The sequence below is a fragment of the Salvelinus namaycush genome, chromosome 4 (assembly GCF_016432855.1).
Source record: "Salvelinus namaycush isolate Seneca chromosome 4, SaNama_1.0, whole genome shotgun sequence".
Taxonomy (NCBI): domain Eukaryota; kingdom Metazoa; phylum Chordata; class Actinopteri; order Salmoniformes; family Salmonidae; genus Salvelinus; species Salvelinus namaycush.
In genome coordinates, this window is record NC_052310.1 from 42,584,352 (window position 1) to 42,606,169 (window position 21,818).

The 21,818-nt window shown below is 42.3% G+C and overlaps 1 protein-coding gene across 2 annotated transcripts in view; it reads left to right on the forward strand.

Annotated features, from left to right (window-relative positions):
• Positions 1-667: 667 nt before the first annotated feature.
• ltbp1 (latent transforming growth factor beta binding protein 1) overlaps positions 668-21,818 on the forward strand; it is a 133,089-nt gene continuing 111,938 nt past the window's right edge. For both annotated transcript variants that reach the window (XM_038991875.1, XM_038991876.1), the window contains exons 1-3: positions 668-1,351; positions 2,698-2,768; positions 12,053-12,407. In XM_038991875.1, coding sequence (XP_038847803.1) covers positions 999-1,351; positions 2,698-2,768; positions 12,053-12,407 — 779 coding nt within the window. In that variant the 5' untranslated portion in view covers positions 668-998. The remainder of the gene's footprint in view (positions 1,352-2,697; positions 2,769-12,052; positions 12,408-21,818) is intronic.

A 21,818-nucleotide genomic window follows, 5' to 3' on the forward strand; every position in this document is an offset into this window, starting at 1 on the left:
CTAGGGATAAGCATAAAAAATTAGAATCGCACGAGGAATGGCCCACTGCCCAACTGTGGTCAACTCGTGGGTTGTTGGATGAATAATGGTGCGCACATGGCTTTATGAATTACTTGACTATAGTTTATGACGCATGTCGCATGGTAGTTCATATCTGATTTATGCGGGAGTGTATGGAACCGAAGTAACAATGATATAGAGCACTTTGACAGCATGTACTTTAAATAAATATTTGTTATTTATAAATATGAGTTAAGAAACTTGACACATTAGTATTCCAAAGTATTACACATTACACGTGGCTTATTGATTGTTTATAACGTGTCATTCTTATAAGCGTGTATTTATACTCTTATCACTCATGAACTTGCTGGACAACAAGGTTTATGTCTTCTGTCACTTTGATGAGCTCGCGCTCCTGCCGACAGCACAGTTTATGCATCTTCAGGAATAGATTTTCTTTAGGTCTTTGGCGACTATATGAACACTACGCCACTCCAAACATTTATTTTAGGGTTCAGCCCCACAAGTTTGTTCCAATAAGCGTCCCACTCCTGACGTCATGTCTGCCGGAGATTGGCTGTTCAGTTCTGACACTAACTCCTGCCCTTACACAGTGAAACTTTTTAAAGAGTTTTCAATCGCATCTGCAGGGTAAAGTATTGCACAAACGTAGCCATAGCAGCCGTAACATCTGCTGCCCAGCTCCCCCCTACCCTGCGCAGAGATAAAGCAGTGCTTTATTCCGTTTTAGACCCATATTCAGGTTTTTACATGCCCTCTTTTATTTTTTATTTTTTTTAATTAAGCCTACGTTTTAGTTCTTGTTTTTAATTCGGGTTGAAAGGCGAAGCATAGACAAATATACTCAGGGATATATAACTGTTTTACTTGCTATAAAGTTACAGAAGTTTTTATTTTCCAGATACGGACCTTCAAGGAATTTATTATAAAGTTTCCAAAAAAGTATATTGTCTTTACGCGGATACGGAGTGGATATGGCTTGGATCAGATGGGACCTATTATTTTCTATAGGTTTATTCATTTCACCGGCATTTGTGTCCACGGATCAGAGTGGCTTTAGGAGATACTACGTGTTGCAGCCAGGACCGAGCGGGACGGACAGAGTACATGTGAGTTCCATCTCTTCGCGCTCCGGTGCCACGGGACAGCCCCATGCCTACAATGTGGAGCTCTCGGCCAGTTACAGTGGCCAGGTCCGAACCCGCAGGATGGGTAACCAAGCGAACCCGATCCCGCTTCGCCAGGACACACAGTTTACGCAGCATCAGCAAGTCATTCGGCGCACCAGCCACAACGTTCAACAGAGTCACCAAATGAAAATGTCAGGGTAAGATAACCTGCGGGTCTCTGAAAAATAGTTGATGTTACAGAACAGTGAATGACTATTGGCTACTTATCCTCTTGGATGGAAAGGTGGTCTGTTATAAAATATATAATGTCGTTGGGTCAACTTATTGTATAGTAGCCTACAGTATAGGCATGCCTGGCACCTGGTAAAGGAACTTGCTATAAGACTGGCCTACAACATTCACTATCATCAACATGATCATACAGCATGGTCTTAGGGTTGTTAAATATACACTGAGTGTACAAAACATTAGGAACACCTTTCTAATATTGAGTTGCACCCCCATTTGCTCTCAGAAAGACTTCAATGCGTCAGGGCATGGATTCTACAAGGTGTCGAAAGTATTCCACAGGGATGCTGGCCCGTGTTCACTCCAATGCTTCCCACAGTTTTGTCAAGTTGGCTGGATGACATTTTGGTGGTGGACCATTCTTGATACACATGAGAAACTGTTGAGTATGGAAAAATCAGCTGCATTGCCATTCTTAACACTGGTACTTACTACCATACTCCATTCAAAGGCACTTCAATATGTTGTCTTGCTCATTCACACTCTGAATGGCACACATACACAATCCACCTCTCAGTTGTCTCAAGGCTTAAAAATCCTCCTTTAACCTGTGTCCTCCCCTTCATCTACAATGATTGAAGTGGATTTAACAGGTGACATCAATAAGGGATCATTGCTTTCACCTGGATTCAATCTATGTCATGGAAAGAGCAGGTGTTCCTAATGTTTTGTACACTCACTGTGCATTATTAAATAAATAGTCTGTACAATACATTCTATATTCAATTTGATTCAGGTAGCTATTTGATCATATTTCTGACAAATTAAAACAACATACAATACTGTACTTGTTTCAGACATTTAGCCCATTGAATGTAATGTGTCAATAATGAACTTTGTTCACAACTTTCAAGTTGATACAAAATACATGTCTTAACATCCACTCAGTAGAGACAGAAACTAAAACAGCCAATTTAAAGTACTATCCTCAAAGGAAACTAAATAATAAAACAAAATGGCCCATATCCTGTTGTGTTCAGGAGCATGACCTCAATTTGCAGGGTCCTAGTCGCAGCACTCTCAGATGTATGATTAGTGGGGACATTCCCACACTCTCAGCAGGGGCCACCGGGCTAGGGGTGCCCAGCTTTACCTCCAATGAAAGGAGGCCCCTAATACCAGATCTGGCCCAGGCTTGGCGGCACAGGTGGGTCACTAGAACCACCAGTGTGTGAGTTTTAGCCAGTATGAGTTGGTCTTGTGTGTGTGACAGTGCTCTCTCTTTCTCTGTGTGTGTCTCTGGGTGTTATTGCAGGGTGAATGTCTGTGGAGGGCAGTGCTGTCATGGATGGAGTAAGGCCTCTGGATCGCAGCGGTGCACAAAGCGTGAGTATACACTACACTACATTACCACAGCCGAGCCACCGCTGCCAAATCGTTGCAGTTGTTCAAAATGTTTTTCCAAATTATTGACAACAGTCTGGATTCACTGTACACTCTTAGAAGAAAAGGTACTATCTAGAACCTGAAAGGGTTCTTCGGCTGTCCCCATAGGAGAACCCTTTGAAGAACCCTTGTTGGTCCCAGGTAGAACCCTTTTGCTTCCAAGTAGAACCATTTTGGTTTCCATGTTGAACCCTTTCCACAAGAGGCTTCTACATGGAACCCAAAATGGTTCTACCTGGAACCAAAAAGGGTTTTACTTGGAACCAAGAATAGATCTCCTATGAGGACAGCCGAGGGAACACTATTGGAACCTTTTTTTCTAAGAGTGTACTTGGCACCTCATAACTTCTTCCTTTGGAAAATGTACACAATCGTCTTTGCTCGTGTTGTTCATCAGGCAGCACATGTGCCAGAACCCCAGCATCGTACCATATAATATCCATCCAGTATACCCCCTCCCCTACTCTACCTGGAAACTCACCCAAGCATACATACTTATATGTTTTGAAGACGCCTTTAGCTGATTTGTAGTGCCAGATTGGAGAACAGCACCTTTCTATGTTGCTCTTTATAAGTAACTGGCATTGCTGGCAGTGGCTCTACCCACCTGGGAACAATGACGGGACTGTCAGTGTGTTATGGCCCGTGTTGCAGAGTCATGAGGACACTGTTATTGCATAGGACTGGGCGCGCAGGGCAGGCCGAAAGAGAAACAGGTTTAGAGTGTATTATACCTCTTGGCTCGGCCCCACCAGTGGGATCTCTTTCTTATTCGACCGTAAGGCCTTGCCAGCTGGTTATATAAGAGACAGACGGCTTTCTCCGCGCCGAGTCTGGTGGACCTCCTGGGGAAACCAGGGTTACGTTTTAGTCTAGGACCCCTGGTTCATACGTTTAATAGGCCCAGTGCGCCTGTTCTGCTCTACTCTGCTCTGGTCTACTCACACTTAAGACTGGACTGCACTTAGTACAGGGACTCTTTGTCGCTGCCTTGGTGCCAGTGGTATGTGTGTAAGTCTGTTTGGGTGTATGCGTATATATGGGGCCTTCAGAAAGTATTCATACCCCTCGACTATTCTACACTTTGTTGTGTTACAGCCTGAATTCAAAATTGATTAAATATTTATTTTTTCTTACTCATCTACTTAATGAGAAAGTGAAAACATGTTTTTAGAAATTTATGCAAATATATTGGAAATGAAATACAGAAATATCTCATTTACATAAGTATTCACACCCCTGAGTCAACACTTTGTAGAAGCACTTTTGGCAGCAATTACTGCTGTGAGTCTCAGAGCTTTCCAAACCTGTATTATGCAACATTTGCCCATTATTCTTTTCCAAAAATGTAGAGCTCTGTCAAAGTGGTTGTTGATCATTGCTAGACAACCATTTTCAGGTCTTGCCATAGATTTTCAAGTAGATTTAAGTCAAAACTGTAACTTGGCCACTCAAGAACATTCACTGTCTTCTTGATTTGTTGGCCTTGTGTTTTATGATATTGTCCTGCTGAAAGATGAATTCATCTCCCAGTGTCTGGTGGAAAACAGACTGAACCAGGTTTTCCTCTAGGATTCAGACTGAACCAGGTTTTCCTCTAGGATTTTGCCTGTGGTTAGTTCCTTTCCGTTTCAATTTTATCCTGAAAAACTTTGCAGTCTGTAACAATTATAAACATACCCATCTAAGTGACTGGGTGTATTGATACACCATACAAAGTGTAATTAATAACTTCACCATGCTCAAAGGGATATTCAATGTCTGCTTTTTTTTACCCAATTACAAATAGGTGCCCTTCTTTGCGAGGCATTGGAAAACCTCCCTGGTCTTTGGGGTTGAATCTGTGTTTGAAATTCACTGCTCAACTGAGGGACCTTACAGATAATTGTATGTGTGGGGTACAGAAATTAGGTAGTTATTCAAAAATCATGTTAAACACTATTATTGCACACAGAGTGAGTCCATGGAACTTATTATGTGACTTGTTAAGCACATTTTTACATCTGAGCTTATTTAGGCTTGCCATAACAAGGGGTTTGAATACTTATTGACTCAAGACATTTCATCTTTTAACTTTTTATTCATTTGTAAACATTTTGAAAAACCTAATTCCACTTTGACATTATGGGGTATTGTGTGTAGGCAAGTGAACATAAATCTAAATTTAATCAATTTTAAATTCAGGCTGTAACACAACAAAATGTGGAACAATTTACTTTTGTGAGTACTTTCTGACGACGCTGCATGAGTATGTGTTTATCGTTCAGTGTTTAGTTGTTCGTGCATCACTAACGGTGCAGTGCTGGCTCGTTGATAACATGCACAATTTTTTTTGTGGGACTTTTTTTTTTTTTACTCATTGGAATCCCCACTACTCTTGTCCAGTGTCCAATATCGTAGCTGTTCTCATTGGCAAAGGTTAGGTGGGGAAGTGGGGGCAGGCATGCAATGCACCATGAGGGAACGCTCCTGTTTACATGGGCACGGGGAACGCTGTGCAAGGCCTCTGGAAAATAACCAATAGTGGACATTCCTTCAGTACCCATGGTTTTGATTGGTCTTTTTGATGTCAGGATCAGAGCCCAGTACTCCCTACTGTAGCCAGATGCTGGAATCAGGGGGTGGACAGGATGGAGTAATGCTGCGTTTAGACCTCATACCAGTCGGCATAGCGGGACAAGAAAACCAGAAAGAGCGTGACGGCAAAAGCAAACCAGCACAACGGTATGCGTTGCTATGGTGATTTCCGTAAACGAACCGTGTAAATCAACATCCGGTAGAAAATAAGGCTACCGCAGACGGCAAAAGTTTAAATATTTTAACTCTGCCGGCATGGCCTGTCTACTGTGGCAGCTGACGGCATTTACCATGGCGGCTGACGGCATTCACCACCAGCCTCAACGACATTTACCGTTGTGCTCTCATTGAAAACAATGATATCCGGTTTGCCGTCTTACTTGTACCATCTAAACGCAACATAAAGATGAAATGTTACAGAGAGTTTCAAGACTGCTTTAGAAAAACCTCCAAATATATTTGTGCCACTAGATTTATTTTACTGTACAGTTTCTCTTTCTGGAAAAATATGTATGTTCTTGAAATATTTGTATTTTCTAAACTCAACCTCAGATCATCCGGTGTTCAGCACTCATTTGATTATGATTTTCCACTGGCTGTGATATTAATATTTACAGTAGTATAACACAAGGAGGCACTGTGAGAGGTTTTCTCTGTGATTACCATTAATCCATAGCATGAATTACTTTAGACAACCCTACTAAATAGGATGAATAATGAAACTATGATTGATAAATTACTTTAACTGACAAACGCATATACTTGCCCCCCCCCCCCCCCCCCCCCCCAGCCCCCCTTATTTCTTTATATTCTGCTTGTTTTCTCCTATTTGAAAAAATATGATAGTCAGTCACATGTTTTATGGATAGATTTCCATCTTCCTATATATCTTTTGCGCAATTGGTTTTTCAGGATCAGCTATTTACTTTTCTCCACCTACCTTGTCATGGAAGATGGACTAGGTTGTAAATCCACCCGTTAAATGTTTAATGGAGTTTGATTTTCAGAACATCCCAGCCCCCCACCCACTACCCTCACCGAAAATGCCAACAAAAGGGTTTCTTAATAGAAATGTATTTTGTTTGTTCTGGCAATGCCTTACACATGGCTTTGCTAGCACCCTGCATAAAGTGTTCTTTCAGGTTGTCAGTCACGCCAACAACCCCCAACCTCCCACCAAGGCAAGCGTTGAAATTTTCCAGATAACAAGTAGAAGTTGTGAATATCTTACAACACTTTACCACTAGGATATTTAATCCAGGATATTGTCCATGCAAAGCCACACACAATACATTCTCAAGACTTCATGTGCATTTAAGAGTGAGTGGAGCTCATTCTAACACGTTCCTTAAACAGTGACAGAGATGGAGAAAGCTGAAAGCCTGGCCTATTTATTACATGGCAAATGGACCAAGCATGTTGAATCATAAAGCTGTTATTGGCATTCCTTATTAGATGACATCATGTTGTAACCACAACACTAATGTTGAAAATATGTTATAAATGTTTTGTGCCTTCGAATATTATTATTATAATTGTTTTTGTCTTAATGGCATCCAGAGAGTTCCAGTCATGTGATGCAGATACTAAAAAATCCTCTCTGTCCTCTTAATGGACTGTAGTCTAATAGAGATTGAGCAAACATCCCAAGGATTTATTCAGTCTATTCCAGACGCAGAGCAGGTAGTCTAACGACATATGATTATTGAATTGCAGAGCAGAATAGCACTCTGTTGGTTCAAGACTATCCTCAAGAGAAACTGGCTTTAGTAATGATAGGCCTATAATATAGAAATACATGTCACTTAGCAGTCACTTTAATACAAAAGTGACTAACAGTACAGTGAGTACATTCATTTTTAGAGTGTATAGGCCTTTGTGATCCCTGTGGGAATTCAATCCAAGACCTTGGAGTTGCCAGCTCTACGCTCTTACCAACACTTAGCTGTGTATTAACACTCTGGAGCAGTAATTTCGTGTTCTACCTGTTCCCTAATTGTAGAACTCCGGTGTTCCTCTTTAATATTCCAGAAGTTCTATTCAAGAAAAATAAAATAAAAATAGATGTAGAAATGAAAGATGCAGTGATTAGTTTCACTTTTGTTTGTCTGAGAGAGACATGTGTTAGATGGTCTTTGAGATCCATTTGGCCTTAGGCAGCAGCACCTCCACCAGGCTCAATTCCTCCTCTTCCACTGGAGTCTGGCATGGCTATTCACAATGTGGAGCCGCATGGTAATCGCACGCTTTGAAAAGCTGCCCAGACCATTTCTCCCTTAACCGAGTGCAACCCAAAAGTAGGCAGACCAGGCCAGACAAAACAGAACAAGAAAATATTTCACTTCGGCGTAGCTGCACAGCACAGCGGAGGAGCCGTCTTCATTTTTCATGAAGGATTGCTCAAGAAGAGGCCGCTTGAAACTCCCCCAAAATTATGAGAATGTGACAGGTTCAACCATTTTATATATTTAAGCTCTCTTGTGCCGTTGCCTTGCGCGTCCCTAAAAAAACAGCACAGGGAGTTGAAAGCAAATGAGGCAGCCAGATACTATAGTGAGGTGGATAGGATGGACTCGCAAAAGTGTATTTGTGCTCATGGTCCTCATCGTTATCTGAGGATAATTTAAGCAGGCTTTAGCGCTACTGGGCTAGTCCAACCTATAGGAGAAATATAAGGACTATAGCCTATTGAAAGAGGCAAATGACCTCTTTTGAAGATTAACAAGGAAGAGCTAAAAACTATAATGTAAACTTTTCCTTTACAGTATTAAGATGCTCTTGTAATGTCTTTGTCTCTCAGTTGCCTTACCAGTTGGACTCCCCTTTGCAGACCTCATATCAAGGCTTTATATTCATGATTACTTGACGTTTTCTTTGTAGATTTCTTTGGTTACTCAGGGCCGTCAGGTTCACTATATATGCAGAAGTATGGGGACACCCCTTCAAATGAGTGGATTCGGCTCTTTCAGCCACACCCGTTGCTGACAGGTCAATAAAATCGAGCACACAGCCATGCAATCTCCATAGACAATCATTGGCAGTAGATTGGCCTTACTGAAGAGCTCAGTGGCATTCAACATGGCACCGTCATAGGAGCTGCCCTGGTTAACTGTAAGTGCTGTTATTAGGAAGTGGAAATATCTAGGAGGAACAACGGCTCAGCCGCAAAGTGGTAGGCCATATAAACTTACAGAACGGGACCGCAGAGTGCTGAAGCACGTAGCCAAGAAGCCGCACACATGCCTAAGATCACCATGTGCAATGCCAAGCGTTGGCTGGAGTGCTGTAAATCTCGCCGCCATTTGACTCTGAAGCGTTCTCTGGAGTGATGAATCACGCTTCAACATCTGGCAGTCTTGATGGACGAATCTGGGTTTGGTGGATGCCAGGCGAACTCTACCTGCCAGAATGCATAGTGCCGACTGTAAAATTTGGTGGAGGAGGAATAATTTTCTGGGGCTGTTTTTCAGGGTTCGGGTTAGGCCCCTTAGTTCAAGTGAAGGGAAATCTTAATGCTACAGCATACAATGACATTATAGACAATTCTGTGCTTCCAATTTTGTGACAACAGTTTGGGGGGGCCCTTTCCTGTTTCAGCATGACAATGCCCCTGTGCACGAAGCGAGGTCCATACAGAAATGGTTTGTCAAGATCGGTATGAAAGGACTTGACTTGCCTGCACAGAGCCCTGACCTCAACCCCTTTCGGATGAATTGGAACACTGACTGCGAGCCAGGCTTAATCGCCCAAGATCAGTGCCCGATCTCACTAATGCTGAATGGAAGCAAGTGGCTGAATGGAAGAAAATCCCCACAGCAATGTTCCAACATCTAGTGGATAGCCTTCCCAGAAGAGTGGAGGCTGTTATAGCTGTTTCCTCATCAAAGTCAATGTGCCGGAGTTGGCAAAACGAGCTCAAAAAATCATGAAGCAGAAACAAAAAAACGATAAAATAAATGATTTCACCTTCAATAGTTTGGGTGGACAAAGGGTGGACAAACTCCATATTAATGCCCATGATTTTGGAATGAGATGTTCGACGAGCAGGTGTCCACATACTTTTAGTCATGTAGAGATGTGTTTAGTCTCTTCATCTCCTCTATGCATGCATACCATCATTTTTTTCTGAGATCGCAGCCGCCTGCCAAGACCAGGCGAGCACGACTTGGACAGGTTTTTTTCCAAGTCAGAGAGCTAAAGGGAGGGAATTCAAAAGAGATGGAGGAAAAGAGGAGGCTTATTCTTATCAGGGAAATCGGTTCATCTGTACATTCTTAGACAATGGAAATAAGTGACACGATAGATGGAGAAAACAGAGCAGTTTTCATCCCAGCCCAGCACCTGGTGATTTATGATTAGTCTGCTGATTGAGGGGAACGTATCTGGCTGTTGTCATTGTGCAGCGCCCATTCGGATTCCCTGGATCTGGAGCAGCAGTTAAGTGGGGTGAGGACTAAGTATGGGCACAATACCATGGCAACAGGAATGTCTTAATTGACTTGGCTCTCCACCTGCTTTAGTGAAGCATAATGGCAGACAGTTGGCTGGAAGTTTACAATGCTGTCTTGTGTCAACTCCAGCGATAAACACAATGATGAATTATCATTTATAGAAATGGCCATTGAGGCCCAGACTGCTTGAGTCAGCATTGTAGCCACAGGTGCTCTGTCTCTATCCTACATATTGTACAAGAGGTGGGCAGAAAGACAGTTTATGAGCGAGGACAAAGACATATTTTCTTTCTTGTCAAAAAACAGTATTCACACAACTGCAGCACCCTTTCAGGTCCAATTTAACTTTGTGGTAGAGAAATAAATCAAGAAATATAAACTTTAGGTCATCTGCTGCCCTGGGAATCAGTGAGACCTTAGAGATCGGTGTGGACAGGCTGTAGGATGGGGGGTTGTTCAGCTAATGGGACATCCCGTAACATCTGCACTGGATCATCGGCGTGGAACATTATATCCTGAGAAAGGTAGTATCGGTTGTATATCCACTACTATAAGCATATGATGTTGCACCTTGATTTCCCCAGGTGCTTAATGTAGGCACACACACAAATACATTTTTGTATTCCACGACAGACCCTTGCAGACTCCAGCAACACTCCCTATGAGTCAACCGAGGTGTCGTTTTATCAAAGTGGGACGTCACTTATTTTCTCTCCCCAGCTAACGCCTAAATCAGCATCACGTACGCCGTGCCCTTGTCACAGAACAGCGCTCTTGTGTAGCCCTATTCACAAACCGATGGTAGCCTTACTCAGGTCCAGCGGCGAAAAAATAAAACCATTTACTCTACTCAGAAAATAAAACAAAAAAAAACAAACGTCCTTGAGTGGAAAATTATAGTGTGGGGTATGAATAAACCAAAACATAACTTAGCAGGAGTGATGTAATCTGTGATGTAATCTCCCCCTGATGCTTCTAAGGGGGGTCTCTTGTTGCACAGCATGCGTTTATTAGGTCTCATGTGTCTAAATAGCTCAGTCGGGTAAAAAAAGCTTTGAGCCAGTGGTGAGTCATTAGTAGACGCCTATTGAGAGTGAGAGGGATTTGTATTTGTTTTCATGTCCTTGGGCGATGCATGACTTGCTTTTTGATGCAGTTTGCTCTCTCTCTCTCTCATTAATCACTTTCACAAATCAAAAGGAACTAGTGATGGTAATGAGGAGTGTGGTGGAGGAGCCCCCCTCAGGGAGCCTGTGGGGCTGGGCAGAGACATTTGCTCTCATACTTCACACACACACACACCACCTCTGGAATGATGGCTCCAATGAAAGCAAAAAAGTGGGTTTGATTTGATTATCTACAATGTGTGTGTGTGTGTGTATGTGGGTGCGTGCACGCGCATTGGAGTGTGTAAGCTTTGGCCACTGTGGCCTCGAGGCAGGCTTTGTAGTTGAAAAATGACAGTCCCAGTCCTGTGCCTTTTTAATAAGAGAAGGGAGCACAGTGTAATTACAGGCTACCTGCCAGCCTCCTGTAACAACTCAAACACACACACACACACACACAGTCCCTCTCTCTGATGCCCCAACCCACGGCACATATGTCATTGTGCCGGGGACTCCAGTAATTGATTACCGAGCCTCAGCTTGAGTAAAGCACTGTCAAACTCTCAGCTTTGGGAGGGTACATTCACAGTGTGGGGAACCGTGGAGCTGGTATTTACTTTGGCTGCTAATACTAATAACGAGAGAGAGAGACACGGGAACAGCTTTCTCCGACTATGATTGTTAGGGATTTTGATTCTGTCACAGGGTTTTCTATCCCTGTCCCTCTGCCTTTTCCACGACAAAATTCTTATTATGAATGCTAAGTACTGTAGAGATTAATTTGTTAACCAGGAACAACAGCGACTCCATGTTTGGTAATGCATTATTAATTCATGATACTTTTGTCCTAAATCGTACATTATTTCTGGTTTGAGTAATGACTCTATGGCACCTAAATGAACCCCCACTACCTGAGTTTCCTCAATAAATGTCTGAAAATAGCTCCCTGAGACAACGTCATATAGCTGGCATTTAACATGGTATATTATGTCTGCTTCTGGAGTTTGTATATGTTGTATGAGTGTGTATGTACACGTTGCTATCTCACTCTCTCTTTCTCTCTCTTCCCCCCCTATGTTTTGTGCTGCAGCCAACTGTCTGCCCCAGTGCCAGAATGGAGGAATGTGTCTGAGGCCCCAGCTCTGTGTCTGCAAGCTGGGCTCCAAGGGCAAGGCATGTGAACAGAACACCATGCCCACCTCCTCCTACCCAGCGCAGCCAGGGAACGGCCACACCAATGGACACACCAATGGACACAGCAATGGGCACACCAATGGACACAGCAATGGGCACACCAAGGGACACAACGTAGTGCCCCAGCGGCCCATTCCCCAGCAAGTGCCCATCCTCCAGCAGGGTTATATCCCTGCGCCAGTCCCTGTCAGCAACATGGCCCAGATGACCCTGACTGTCAAGCAATCCCCCCACCTGGTCCGGCCCCAGCAGTGAGTATTCTCTCTACAAGTGCAGCATGTAATTGCACCCAGATCTGTGTGCTCGAATGCTGCTCTCAATTTACACTGGGGATTATTTCTCACAGGGAGCTATTCCCACGTCACTTATATGAGTGCAGGAACATGTTATCTGATATTTCAAATAAAAACATACTCTCCAGATCTATCATTCATAATCAGATCAGTTAGATATGCAAAAGCAGCGGCAGGGCAAGATAAATAAAGGTTTCATTTTATACCATTACAAATTATTTTTACTAAATGTGTCAAATTTCTGTTCAATTTCAAGAGATTTCAAATTATATTTTGGTATGACACTCAGAGAGATTGTCTAGTGTGATAAATGGATGACTGAGCCAATGGCTGGTCTCAGTGACTCCTCTGACCCTTAAAAAGACAAATGATCGGGTTGTCTAGCCAAACACATGCCCTGTGACCCCATCAAAGAGAGGGTCGTCAGGGCAGTGGAAGGGGGCTCCTTGACTGATGGGATTTCATTGGTCAGATCCAACAATGATGTCACTTAATGGGTTAACCTGTTTTCATCACTCTAGTTTATTTAACACCTATGCCATTATGTCTAGTATAGGATTTTTGTATCACTCTTTTGTTAGTCTTGCGTATCCACATTGGTTGACGGATTGCAATGAGACATCGTTGGTGCGGTTGTAGGTTCAGTCATGTAGGTTCAGTCATCCATGCTGTGCTGTGAGGAGTCTCGCCCCATCATTTTTGCCAAACACATAAATCATGGGGAAAAGTTTGTTACTGTAATGTCTGCTGGTATGGTTCAATTGAAAGGGTCAATCGGTATCGAGAGCCTTACGACAGAAAGCTTTGTTTAACCGTTAACCTTTGAATAGCTAAAGTAGTGGGTGAATGTGCCATTGTTATTATAAGTGTCTGACCTCATAGAATACCCAGACTAACCTTACAAACAGGGTGAGATTTGTCGGTAGTGAGTGCTGATTTCTCAGGAAAGATCAAAGTGTGATAGAAGAGGTTTGGATTTTAAATGTTTTTATTTAACCTTTATTTAACTAGGCAAGTCAGTTAAGAACAAATTCCTATTTACAATGACGGCCTACCGGGGAACATTGGGTTAACTGCCTTGTTCAGGGGCAGAGTGACAGATTTTTACCTTGTCAGCTCGTGGATTCGATCCAGCAACCTTTTGGTTACTGGCCCATCGCGCTAACCACTAGGCTACCTGCCGCCCCAAATTGGGCTTGTCTCTGGATTGGGCTCTGGCATTACTGGAGGTGATGGTCCTCATGAATTTGGTACACAGGGAGATTTAGAGCTAAGGAAATGGTGTGTGTGTGTGTGTGTGTGTGTGTGTGTGTGTGTGTGTGTGTGTGTGTGTGTGTGTGTGTGTGTGTGTGTGTGTGTGTGTGTGTGTGTGTGTGTGTGTGTGTGTGTGTGTGTGTGTGTGTGTGTGTGTGTGTGTGTGTGTGTGTGTGTGACTCCCCGAGCAGGAATTTCTTTGTGGTGCCAATATGTTCTTAGTTACACCCAGGAAGTTGGCTATTTCTCCTTTCTCTGGTTGTATAAAATGAAAATGGGAACTGTATCCAAGCATCCATTTTTTGAGTAGAATCCCACTGGAACCAAATTAATCACATGGAATCAGCTCCAAATTCCAAGTGTGCAAGGTGCTGGGTCTGGGTATTGAGTCAATCAAGGAATCAGAGAATCAACTAACCGCAACGGAGCACTGACAAACGTGGATTTCCGCCTCGCTCTCTCGCTCTCTCTTTTTCCTCTCCGTCGCTCTGTCTTTCTCTCTCTGTCTCTCATCTGACACATTCGTGCTGATAAAACTATGAGCGAGCTCTGTTTACATTTACTGGGTTCACTACGGTAGAGCGGAGTGTGTCGGTTCTCTTGGGGAGGACTTGGAATGGTAACAGGGGCCAGTGGTGGAGTGTGTGAGCGTGGCCAGAGAATTTGAGTGCTGAAGGTCGAGACTGCACAGGTTCACCCCCCAGTCAATGATCTGTTTATATAGAAATGAGCAAGATCTCTGCTCTGATATTTCAGACTACCAGGCTCTTGTAACCATTCCTTGAATAAAGTGAAACGTTGAAAAAAATCCAGTTTTTTTCTATTTAATTGCACAGCCATTGCCAGCACACCCAGTCTTGCCAGATATTTTGTTGAGACTGGAATAAGATCTTATGTTTACAACTTCTCCCTTTCCCTCTTTCTTTCTCTCTCCCTCTGCCTACCCTGACTTTTCAGCTCTCTTTCGCTGGCATATTTAAAGCTTAGCTGCAGTAGACCCCGTTGCATTTATTTGACAGAGTAACAACATTTCATGCATGCCATAGGTGGTAGAAATCCTTTAAATCTCAGACTGAAGCCAGATTCTGATTGGACTGTGCTTTGCTACAATGTTCAAAGCCCCCACCCGCAAATAACCCCAAACAAACATATTAGTGTTCATGTTGTGTCTGCTCCAGTCACAACAAATCATTGACCTTCTGTTGACCTCACACATTCCGTGACAATCCTCTTCCTTGTGTCCCAATTTCGTAAACCATCCTTAAACTACCTGTTTGGTCTGGCTATTATTAAAGTCCTTTGATGTCTGAGGCCACCTGTTCAGACTACAGCCAGCCTCGTAGATCAAGTCAAAGTGGTAAGAACAACAAAGAGTGGATGAGGCTCTTGTGTCACTGAAACCTTAGCTATGCCCTTGAGAGGAGACCAGCTTAAATAGATATACTGGTGTCAATGGCAATCTGCACCCATTCTCCTTAGACCCATACTCTCAATCCACCCCAGAGCTTCTCATCTAAACACAGGACCAGCTGGTTTCTGTCTCCCAAGCAGCAGACTAAAGTGCTAGAGAACAGATCTGTCCATCCTCTATTTTTCTCTTTCTCTCTACCTCTCTCTCCGTTCCTGACTCTGGGCATTTCCATTGAAAAGGACCCATGAGCACCAACATGTTGATAGTAGCGTATCAAATTGGGTGTTAATGAAAGCTAAGAGATTCTAATTTTGGTAGATTGAGGCATAGTTACATTTTTCAACCATTTTCCATCTTACAAATTAGGCATAAGAAAAGGCTTTGATTTCTGGATAAACAGATGGAAAATGGGTCTTAGAAAACGTCTCCCAGAAAAGTCTTAAAAGGTGTCAGAAATATATCAAAACACAATCATGTTGAGGTTAAGACCCCTGCCAACAAATATCAACACTTACATTTTGTTTTGGAATTTATGAAATATTGCCTAGTTTATGAATTATTAAGTGATTAAAACGCGTAATTACGTTACCAGATCTGTAACGGAATTACTGCAACTGAATTGGCTACAATGGGTAATTATAATAGTCACAAACCACAGTTGGGTCACCTGCTACTGTCCTCCCTTGGCATACTGGTATGTTCAGCTCATGATTTTTGTTTGTTGACTTTCTGTCGCCTGTTGGTCAAACCAAGAGTGTTAAAACAGTCTAAATCTGGACAACCCATGCCTTTCTCTCTCCCCCTCTCTCTCTCTCTCTGCCTCTCTCCAGTTAATGTCACCACTCCCAGCTCTTAGTGACACCTACCCATGAGCCCCCTCTCTTTCCATTTACTGTAACCAGCACCCTCACCCACTAAGCACTGACCGACACCGGACGTCTATGGAAGTTGAAAAGTTGTTGAAATTTGGTCAGTCCACCCTGGCCAGTCCCTGGACCAAATTTGAACCTATCATAGATGCATGTTTCACAAGTTTGGATAGTACAGCACAGTACTGTATAGTGAGTAGAGCACAGTAGAGTACCATACAATACCGTACAGTACTGAGTACAGTACAGAACAGTACTGTATAGTGAGTAGAGCACAGTAGAGTACCATACAATACCGTACAGTACTGAGCACAGTACAGCACAGTACTGTATAGTGAGTAGAGCGCAGTAGAGTACCATACCATACAATACCGTACAGTACTGAGTACAGTACAGAACAGTACTGTATAGTGAGTAGAGCGCAGTAGAGTACCATACAATACCGTACAGTACTGAGTACAGTACAGAACAGTACTGTATAGTGAGTAGAGCGCAGTAGAGTACCATACAATACCGTACAGTACTGAGTACAGTACAGAACAGTACTGTATAGTGAGTAGAGCACAGTAGAGTACCATACAATACCGTACAGTACTGAGCACAGTACAGCACAGTACTGTATAGTGAGTAGAGCGCAGTAGAGTACCATACCATACAATACCGTACAGTACTGAGTACAGTACAGAACAGTACTGTATAGTGAGTAGAGCGCAGTAGAGTACCATACAATACCGTACAGTACTGAGTACAGTACAGAACAGTACTGTATAGTGAGTAGAGCGCAGTAGAGTACCATACAATACCGTACAGTACTGAGTACAGTACAGAACAGTACTGTACAGTGAGTAGAGCACAGTAGAGTACCATACAATACCGTACAGTACTGAGTACAGTACAGAACAGTACTGTATAGTGAGTAGAGCACAGTAGAGTACCATACAATACCGTACAGTACTGAGTACAGTACAGAACAGTACTGTATAGTGAGTAGAGCACAGTAGAGTACCATACAATACCGTACAGTACTGAGTACAGTACAGAACAGTACTGTACAGTGAGTAGAGCACAGTAGAGTAATACACTACAATGTAATACAGTACAGTGAGTAGAGTAGAGTATACTCCAATACAGTAGTACAGTATAATACAATACAGTACAGTAAAGAAAATTTGAGTAGAGTACAGTATATTATACTGTAGTGAACTATACTCTACTTTACTGTACTTTACTCGACTTCAATCTACTGTACTGTACTCTAGTCTATTCTACTGTACTGAACTTTACCCTACTTCTACTCTGCTATATTGTACTCTACTGTGCTGTGCTGTGCTGTGATGTTCAAACTTGTGAAACATGAGGAGAGTTACATTAATATCCATAATTATGCATTTCTGTGTAGTACAGATCAGGGACTCATGTAAATGCACTTCGCTTACTGTAGTTCAATAACCAAAATAGATTTTTTTCAAAGTCAAGGGGTCGTGTTATAGCTAACACCCCAGCTAACACCCCATTACTTCTTTTTTTTTTTTTACTTTATTTTTCCCTAATTTCATTACCAAAGTTTGATTCATCCACTAAATTAGTTTTATTACATTTTACAGTGGAACTTGTTAAAAGTAGTCATTGTGCATAGAGTTGTATGGTTTATTAAACTGTGAAATCATGGTTTTGGTTTGGCATACATTTTGAAGTGAAACAACTGAGTCAAAGCGTAATTCGATACCATGGATTTGCCCCTCTATGTCTGCTGCTGATGAGATGAATTTGCAGTGGCTGGGAAGAATAGTCTACAGTGGGGCCCTCTTACTACAACAGAGGGCTTCTGTTTCAGTGTTGTGGCTGATGGTTGGAGGGCCAAACTCATACCTCTGTGGCTGTGAGAAGGCTGGGCAAAGCCTCCTAAGTAGGTAGCTTTGCTGTGTGTCAGCGAGTATTTAGTGGAGTTAGCAGAGCTGGGTCAGAGAGAGACCAGCCTGACCTCTCACCTCTCGTCATTGGGGAGGAGGTAAAGAGATACACCCTTCTATTCTAGGAATGGGGAGTGATGAAGGCACCGCCGACACACTCACATGAACACGTGTGCGCACACACACACACACACACACACACACACACACACACACACACACACACACACACACACACACACACACACACACACACACACACACACACACACACACACACACACACACACACACACACAGGTTGTGGTGTGAATCCCGAAACCCTCCAATTTACTGTATATAGTATTCACTAGGGTGAATGGCGGGAACCCGGTTATAGAAATTTACTGGGATTTACCAGCCAAAACCACTCTATTTTCCCCGGGATAAATAACTGCGAGAAATTTTTATAAATTATTTATATGAACAGCATGGTGTGAAAGGGAACTTTTAAATTATATGCAATGTCTCAATCTGGCTTCTCTACGGCCTCTGCATGATGTATCAATGCTCGGGGTGGGGACAGACTGCCCATCTCAGTATGGAGCGCAGTTCACAATGCATGTAGACCTATCATCTCATCATAGTAGCTTTATTTCTTGTGACAGGCATAGTCTATGCTACAGTAATATCAAGACCGAATGCGCATCCAATTGACCCATCTCCATCTGGCTTTCGGGGGTCACCTCATATTTTTATTGTAAAGATCTTTTTTAAATTTTAATTGCAGCTGGAGATTTTTAATACAGCCAATCACTCGAATATTGTTGCTTTGAATCAGTGCACGCGCGCGCGGACACTCACTCAGTCTTTCTCGCTCTCCATCACCTCCATTCAAATTGCATCCAAAATAGATAATCCTGTTCTATATTGATATATAGCCTATATATATATTGTATGTCCTAGCCTACCTCTTTCAGGTAATACATTCAATATTAGCAGTATTAGCCTTATATTTAGCTAATTAGTGATGGGTTATGCATAATAAGCTTCTAACTTACAGTGCATTGGGAAAGTATTCAGACCACTTGACTTTTTCCACATTTTGTTACGTTACAGCCTTATTTTAAAATGGATTAAATAAAAAGAAAAACTCAATCTACACACAATACCCCATAATGACAAAGCGAAACAAGATTTTAGAAATGTTTGCAAATTTATTACAAATAGAAAACAGAAATACCTTATTTACATAACTATTCAGACCCTTTGCTATGAGACTCAAAATTGAGCTCAGGTGCATCCTGTTTCCATTTATCATCCTTGAGATGTTTCTACAACTTGATTGGAGTCCACCTGTTGTAAATTTCAATTGATTGGACATGATTTGGAAAGTCCCACCTGTCTATATAAGGTCCCACAGTCCTATACAGGGCCTTGCAAAAGTATTCATCATCCTTGGCATTTTTCCTATTTTGTTGCATTACAACCTGCGATTTAAATGGAATTTATTTTGATATTATGTAATGGACATACACAAAATAGTCAAAATTGGTGAAGTGAAATGAAAAAAATTACTTGTTTCAAAAAATTCAAATAAATAAAAAACGGAAAAGGGGTGTGTGCATATGTATTCACCCCCTTCGCTATGAATCCCCTAAATAAGATCTGGTGCAACCAATTACCTTCAGAAGTCACATAATTAGTTAAATGAAGTCCACCTGTGTGCAATCTAAGTGTCACATGATCTGTCACAAGATCTCAGTAGATATACCCCTCTTCTGAAAGGCCCCAGAGTCTGCAACACCACTAAGCAAGTGGCACCACCAAGCAAGTGGCACCATGAAGACCAAGGAGCTCTCCAAACAGGTCAGGGACAAAGTTGTGGAGAAGTACAGATTATAGTTGGGTTATAAAAAAATATCAGAAACTTTGAACATCGCACGGAGCACCATTGATTCCAATATAAAAAAATGGAAGGAATATGGCACCACAACAAACCTGCCAAGAGAGGGCCGCCCACCAAAACTCACGGACCAGGCAAGGAGGGCATTAATCAGAGAGGCAACAAAGAGACCAAAGATAACCCTGAAGGAGCTGCAAAGCTCCACAGCGGAAATTGGAGTATCTGTCCATAGGACCACTTTAAGCCATACACTTCACAGAACTGGGCTTTACGGAAGAGTGGCCAGAAAAAAAGCCATTGCTTAAAGAAAAAAATAAGCAAACACGTTTGGTGTTTGCCAAATACATGTGGGAGACTCCCCAAACATATGGAAGAAGGTACTCTGGTCAGATGAGACTAAAATTGAGCTTTTTGGCCATCAAGGAAAACGCTATGTCTGGCGCAAACCCAACACCTCTCATCACCTCGAGAACCACATCCCCACAGTGGAGCATGGTGGTGGCAGCATCATGCTGTGGGGATGTTTTCCATCGGCAGGGACTGGGAAACTGGTCAGAATTAAAGGAAGGATGGATGGGGCTAAATACAGGGAAATTCTTGCAGAGTCTTCCAGAGATTTGAGACTGGGACGGAGGTTCACCTTCCAGCAGGACAATGACCCTAAGCATACTGCTAAAGCAACACTCAAGTGGTTTAAGGGGAAATATTTAAATGTCTTGGAATGGCCTAGTCAAAGCCCAGACCTCAATCCAATTGAGGATCTGTGGTATGACTTAAAGATGTCTGTACACCAGCAAAACCCATTCAACTTGAAGGAGCTGGAGCAGTTTTGCCTTGAAGAATGGGCAAAAATCCCAGTGGCTAGATGTGCCAAGCTTATAGAGACATACCACAAGAGATTTGCAGCTGTAATTGCTGCAAAAGGTGGCTCTACAAAGTATTGACTTTGGGCGGGGGGTGAATAGTTATACACGCTCAAGTTTTAATTTTTTTGGTCTTATTTCTTGTTTGTTTCACAATAAATAATATTTTGCGTCTTCAAAGTGGTAGGCATGTTGTGTAAATCAAATGATACACTCCCTGCAAAAATCCATTTTAATTCCAGGTTGTAAGGCAACAAAATAGGAAAAATGCCAAGGGGGTGAATACTTTCGCAAGTCACTGTATTGCTGCCATCTGCATGTGTCACGGCCGTCGTAGGGAGGAGACCAAGGCGCAGCGTGATAAGCGTACATTCTTCTTTATTTAAAGAATGAACACTGAACAAAACGAACAAAATAACAAAACGAACCGTGAAGCTAATATGGCTAGTGCAGACAGGCAACTAAACATAGAATAAGAACCCACAAAACCAAAAGGGAAATGGCAACCTAAATATGATCCCCAATCAGAGACAACGATAAACAGCTGCCTCTGATTGGGAACCAATTCAGGCCACCATAGACATACATATGCCTAGACTTACCAACACCCCTAGACACACAAAAAACACTAGACAATACAAAACAAGCATACCCACCCTCGTCACACCCTGACCTAACCAAAATAATAAAGAAAACATAGATAACAAAGGTCAGGGCGTGACAGCATGTTGTGTGTCAAATGATACAAACCCCCCAAAAAATCTATTTTAATTCCAGGTTGTAAGGCAACAAAATAGGAAAAATGCCAAGGTGGTGAATACTTTCGCAAGTCACTATATTATTCAAGGATGTCATTAGAATGATGAAGATAAAGGAAACTAAACTTATTTAATTTAACTGTTGAAAGCAAGGAAGGAATGAAGCAACAATAGAGAGAGAAAGAGGAGGTAAGCTAATAACATTAGGGGAAATATTATGAAAGGTATAAATGCGTCAGCCTACTAATTATACAAATAAGCTCTATTATATTTCAAAATGAAAATCTAATTCCCCAGCCTATATTTGTAACGGTGTAGACCTCATGTGCTGCACCAGAATTGCATGTTCTCTCCTTTTTATTTTATTTTGACATTTATTTCACCAATATTTAACCAGGTAGGCAAGTTGAGAACAAGTT